Source organism: Crocuta crocuta, unplaced genomic scaffold (genome assembly GCF_008692635.1).
Source record: "Crocuta crocuta isolate KB4526 unplaced genomic scaffold, BGI_CrCroc_1.0 scaffold177, whole genome shotgun sequence".
Classification (NCBI taxonomy): Eukaryota; Metazoa; Chordata; class Mammalia; order Carnivora; family Hyaenidae; genus Crocuta; species Crocuta crocuta.
In genome coordinates, this window is record NW_027531880.1 from 3,138,008 (window position 1) to 3,144,611 (window position 6,604).

A 6,604-nucleotide genomic window follows, 5' to 3' on the forward strand; every position below is an offset into this window, starting at 1 on the left:
AGCGCCCCCCCCCCCCCAGCCTGCATCACAGGGAGAGGGAAAGTAACCATTTTAATGTACCCAGAGCACTGTGTTCTTAACAACCCTAACTCCTAGAGGAAACTAGTTAACCAAAGCCTAACCTGCAGGGGTATTATCACAGTCTAACCTGGAGGAAGGGAAATACCCAGCTCCAGCCCACTTAAGCCACCCTGTCCTACATAAAGGGAGAGAAGAAAACCTGAGAAATACTTATGAAGTTCATGAAACGACAGAGATCTAACCATAGGACTCAAGAACGCTTCCCCGCCCTGCTACACCTCACCACCACATTCCTTACTAAAGGCCTACTTACAGCAGTTCCTTTTACCTGGTATGTGGTATCTGGCTATTAAGAAAAAATTACAAGATATACCAAAAGACAAAAAACACAATTGAAAAGACAGATCAGGCATCTGAACCAGACATGGAAAGGGATGTCGGGATGATTGTATTGGAAATTTAAAACAACTATGTTAATATGCTAAGGGTTCTAATGGATAAAGGAGACTGCATGCAAGAACAGATGGGTAGTGTCAGCAGAGATTTGGAAACTGTAAGAAAGAACCAGAAAGAAATCCTAGAGATAACACTATAGCAGAAATGAGGAATGTTTTTGTTTTTGCTTGTTTGTTTTTTCATTTGAGAGAGAAAGAGCATGTGAGCAGGTGGAGAGGGGCAGAGGGAGGGAAGGAGAGAGAGAGAGAAAGAGAATCTTAAGCAGAGTCCATTCTCAGTGTGGAGCCCAGTGAGAGGCTTTAAGAGTCTGCATTGGGGGGTGTGTAGGTGGCTCAGTTAGTTAAGTGTCCCACTTTGTCTCAGGTCATGGTCTCATAGTTCATGGGTTCGAGCCCTGCATTGGGCTCAGAGCCTGGAGCCTGCTTTGGATTCTGTGTCTCCCTCTCTCTCTACCCTGCCCTTTCCTTGCATGCTCTCGGGCTGTCTCTCTCTCTCAAAAATAAACAAACAAACAAACAAATAAATAAATAAGAATACATATTGAGGTCTGTGCTGACAGCCTGGAGCTTGCTTCACATTGTGTGTCTTCCTCTCTTTTTGCCCTTCCCTCACTTATACACACTCTTTCTCTCTAAAACAAAAATAAATCTAAAAAAATGAAAACCCATCAAAATTTATGGGATGCAGCAGTGCTAAAAAGGAAATTTATACCATTGAACATATATATTAGGAAAAAACAAATTTACAAAATCAGTAAATTCCTGCCCAAGGAAACTAGAAAAAGAGGAGAAAGTTAAATCCAAAGTAAGCAGAAGAAATAATAAGAATTAGAACATAAATCAGTGAAATTGAAATCAGGAAATCAGAAGACAAAATCTCTGAAACCAAAGGCTAATTCTTTGAAAAGATCAGTTGATAAGCCTCTAGCCAGGCTAACTAAGAAAAAAAAGAGAGAGGACACAGATTACTAATATCAGAAATCAGGACTTCACTATATATTCTATGGACATTAAAAAGATAATGCTATGAACCATTCTGTACCCATAAATTTGATAACCTAGATGAAAAGGACTAATTCCTTGAATGACACAATTTGCCAAAACTCACAAAAGAGGAACTAGACTAGCTGAATCGGCCCATACCTATTAAGGAAATCAGTCAGTAATTAATAACCTTCCAACTACAAAGCCCCAGGCCCAGATGTGTTCACTGGTGAATTCTAGCAAACATTTAAGGAAGAAATTATACCAATCCTCCACAATCTCTTTGAAAGTACAGAAGTAGAATACTTCCTAACTTACTCTATAAGGCCAGTATTACCTTATTACCAAAACCAGAGAAAGACATTAACATAAAAGAAAACTATAAACCAATATCTTTCATGAACATGGATGTACATGTCCTCAACAAAATAACTAGCAAATGGAATCCAGCAATATATAAAAAGAATTAAACACCATGACCAAATAATCTACATTTTTTTAATGTTTATTTATTTTGGTAGGAGGGCCAGACAGAGGATCTAAAGTGGGCTTCATGCTGACAGCAGCAAGCCCGATGTGGGGCTGAGATCATGACCTGAACCAAAGTTGGACACTCAACTGACTGAGCCACCCAGGAGCCCCATGACCAAGTGATATTTATCCCAGATATAGAAGGCTGCTTCAACATTCAAAAATCAGTTAATGTAATCCATCATATCAATAGGCTAAAAAGGAAAAAATCACACAATCATACAATAGATGCAAAAAAGCATTTAACAGAATTCACCACCTCTTTATGATAAAAACTCTCAGTAAACTAGGAATAAAGAACTTTCTCAACTTGATAAAGAATATCCACAAAAGACCTACAGCTAACATTACACTTAATGATGAAAAACTCAAAGCTTTCCCAGTGAGATCAAGAGCAAGGCAAGAATGTCCTTGTTTACCACTCCCTTATAGCTTGTACTGGAAGTTCTAGCTAATGCAATAGGAAAAGAAAAGGAAATAAAAGGTATACAGATTGGGAAGAAAGAAAACTGTCTTTGTTTGCAGACATGATCATTTATGTAAAAAATTGAAAAGAATCGACAAACTCCTGAAGTGAATGAGCAATTATAGCAAGGTTGCAGAATATAAGGTTAATATACAAAAGTCTTTTGCTTTCCTACATACCGGTAATGAACAAGTGGCATTTGAAGTTAAAAACAGAAAACCATTCACATAGTGAAATATTTCTGCAAAGCTGATGAATAAAATTAAGGAATTAAATACATGGAGAGATTTTCCATTTTCAAGGATAGGAAGACTTAGTATTGTCAAGATGTCAGTTCTATCCATCTTGATTTATAAATTCAGTATAATCCCAGCAAGTTATTTTGTGGATATCAGCAAAGTGAATGTGAAGTTGATAAAGAAAGGCCAAAGGCCTGGAATAGCCAACACTGTCCTGAAGGAGTGGGACAAAGTTGAAGGACCCAACATCAGGGACTTAATAGCTACAGGAACTAAGACTGTGGTACTGGTGAGAGAAAAGATTAATCAGTGAAACAGAGTAGAGCCCAGGAATAGACTCCCATAAATATAGTCAGCTGATCTTTGACAAAGGAGCAAAGGAAATAAAGTAGAGCAAAAAGAGTCTTTTCAACAAATGGTGCTGGAAAAACTAGACATCCATGTGCAAAAAAAAAAAAGAATCTGGATGCAGACCTTACAGCCTTTACAAAAAGTAACTGAAAATGGATCACAAACCTAAATATAAAGTGAAAAACTAGAGGACTCCTAGTAGATAACATAAGAGAAAACCTAGAAGACCTTGGGTGTGGAAATGACTCTTTAGATACAACACCAAGGGCACAATCCTACTAGATAAACTGGACTTTATTAAAATTAGAAAGTTCTGAATGCTGAAAGTGTCAAGAGAATGAGAAGACAAGCCAGAAACAAAATATTTGCAAAAGACAAATATTACTGATAAAATAGTAATATACAAAGAACTCTTAAAACTCAACAATAAGAGGGGCGCCTGGGTGGCTTAGTCGGTTAAGCGTCCGACTTTCGCTTAGGTCATGATCTCGCGGTTCGTGGGTTCGAGCCCCGCGTCAGGCTCTGTGCTGACTGCCAGCTCAGAGCCTGGAGCCTGTTTCAGCCTGTGACTCCCTCTCACTCTGACCCTCCCCTGCTCACGCTGTCTCTCTCTCTCCTAGAAATAAAAATATTTAAAAACAAAAAACAAAAACTCAACAATAAGAAAACAAACAACGCAGTTAAAAAATGAACCCAAAACCGTACCAGACATCTCACCAAAGAAAATACACAGAAGGCAAATAAACATATGAAAAGATGTTCCACGTCATGTCCTTAGGGAAATGCAAATTAATACTGCCTAGGTAACTGTTAGGATGGCCAAAGTCCAGAACGCTGACACTATCAAATGCTGACAAGGATGTGGAGCAACAGGAACTCTCATTCATTGCTAGAGGGGATGCAAAATGGTACAGCCACTTTGGAAGACAGTTTGGAGGCTTATTACAAAACTAAACATACTCTTACCATATGGTCCAGTAATCATGCTCCTAGGTATTTACTCAGAGGAGTCGAAAACATGTCCATTCAAAAACCTGCATGCAGATTTCATAGTAGCTTTATACACAGTTGCCAAAACTTGGAAGTAACCAAGGTGTCCTTCAGTAGATGACCGAATAAATAAATGTGATGCATCCAGTGGAATCTTTTTCAGTACTTGTAAGGCAATGAGCTGTGAAGCCATGCAGGAAACGTAAAGTGAAAGAAGCCAGTCTGAAAGGTTACATTCTGTATGAGCCTCACTATATGACATTCTGGAAAAGGCAGAACTATGAAGACAGTGACGAGATGAAGGATTGAGGTGGGGAAGAGGGATGAATAGGTGACACACAAGGGATTTTTAGGGCAGTGAAATTCTTTTTGTGAGGCTATAAAGATGGCTACAGATTTGTCCAAACCCATAAAATGTACAACACCAAGGGTGAATGCTAATGCAAACTGTGGACTTCGGATGATAATGATGTGTCATTGGAGGTTCATCACCTTTTTTTTTTTTTAAAGTTTATTTAAGAGAGAGCACAAGCAGGAGAGGGGCAGAGAGAGAGAGGGAGAGAGAATCCCAAGCAGGCTCTGCGATCTCAGTGCAGAGTTCAGCGTGAGGCTCGATCTCATGAACCATGAGATCATGACCTGAGCCAAAATCGAATCAGACACTCAACCGACTGAGCCAGCCAGGCACCCTAAGTTTCCTCACTTATAACTAATGCTCCACTCTGGTGGTCATGTTGCTAATGGGTGAGGCTGTGCATGTGTGGGGCAGGTGGTAAATGGGCAAGCTCTACCTTCCCCTCAGTTTTGCTGTGAGCCTTAAACTGCTCTAAAGGAATAAAGTCTTCATTAAATTTTTTTTTCCAAAAAGCTGTAGTATCCCCCAAAACCATCCACATGTGCTCGCCAGGAGCCTGAGTGACAGTAGCAGGTTGAGGGGAAAGGGCATTTGCACCTGAGTCCTGCCTCCTGCCAGTGACACAACTTTAGCATCCATTTCCTCATCAATAAAATGGAAGTAACCATACCTACCTGCAGGATGGGTTTGAGAACTAACAGAGACAATGTTTGTGGTCCCATCATGTGGGACCTGACATGGCTGCCCGGACTGGGAGCTAGTGTTAGCAGCAGTGTTGGTAATGAAGATGGAGAGAAATAGAGAAAAAGAACTTGGTTTTTGTGTTCACTTCTTGTGCTATTTCAGTGCTTCTTTAAGAAATTAAGACATCACACACCCATTAAGGTGGCTGCTATTAAAAAAACAGAATCACTTCATTCATATGAGGACTTTAAGATACAAAACAGATGAACATAAGGGAACAGAAACAAAAATAATGTAAAAACAAAGAGGGGGACAAAACATAAGAGGCTCTTAAATATAGAGAACAAACGGAGGGTTGCTGGAGGGATTGTGGGGGGCGGGGCTAAGTAGGTGAGGGGCATTAAGAAATCTCCTGAAATCATTGTTGCACTATATGCTGACTTGGATATAAATTAGGAAATAAATAAATTATTAAAAAAACAAAATAACAAGTGTTATGGAGATGTAGATGTAGAGGATGTACCGAAATTGGATGTAGAGAAATTGGAACGTTTGCGTGCTGTTGGTGGGAATGTAAATCGGTGCAGCTGCGTGGAAAAGGGTCTGGAGGTTCCTCAGAACATTAAAAATAGAACTCCCACGTGATCGAGCAATCTTCCGTCTGAGTATGTACCCAGAAGAATGGAAAGCAGGGTCTTGAAGGGATATTTTACACCCATGTTCACTGCAGCATCATTCACAGTAGCCAAGAGGTGGGAGCAATCTCAGTGTCGGCGGTCAGATGAACGCGTGAGGAGAATGTGGTCTGTACACATCGTGCATCGTCCAGCCTTGAGAAGGGGGGAAGTGTGACATGTGGCTACAGCGTGGATGAATCTTGAGGACATAGTGCTAAGTGGAATAAGCCCCGTCACAAAACACACACACGGAATGATTCTACTTTGAGGTACCTAGAGTAGTCATGTGGACAGAAACAGAATGTAAAATGGTGGTTCGCAGGGGCAAAGGGACTAACTGTTCAGTGGGCAGAAAGGTTCAGATTTGCAAGGTGAGAAAGTCCTGGACATCTGTTTCACAGCAGTGTGAACACGCTTAACACTACTGAACTGTATACACTTAAAATGGTCAAGATAGTAAATTTTATGGGGGTTTTTCCACCACAATAAAAAATTTAATTATTTTAATCACCATGAGATTATATGCCAGAGCCACAAATAGGTGGGCTTTCCTCAAGCCTGGGAAGTCACTGCGTGCTGTGTACGTGTGCTACGATATCTGTGTCATTCATCTTCTTCTCCCTCCCAGCAACGCCATTGGTCCCCTGGTAGCGTTGTGGCTGATTTACGAGCAAGGCGCAGTCCTGCAGGAAGCAGTTACCCCCGTCTGGCTGCTGTTCTACGGAGGAGTTGGAATCTGTACGGGGCTGTGGGTCTGGGGGAGGAGAGTGATCCAGACCATGGGGAAGGACCTCACGCCCATCACACCGTCGAGGTAAGCCGAAGCGCGGGCGGGATCGGCAGGGCTGTCC

General features: G+C 41.0%; 1 protein-coding gene across 2 annotated transcripts in view; it reads left to right on the top strand.

The window, feature by feature from the left end:
* The window catches only part of SLC20A2 (solute carrier family 20 member 2), a 100,870-nt gene that overhangs the window by 83,170 nt on the left and 11,096 nt on the right, over positions 1 to 6,604 (top strand). For both annotated transcript variants that reach the window (XM_077773065.1, XM_077773066.1), the window contains one exon: positions 6,382 to 6,567. In XM_077773065.1, coding sequence (XP_077629191.1) covers positions 6,382 to 6,567 — 186 coding nt within the window. The remainder of the gene's footprint in view (positions 1 to 6,381; positions 6,568 to 6,604) is intronic.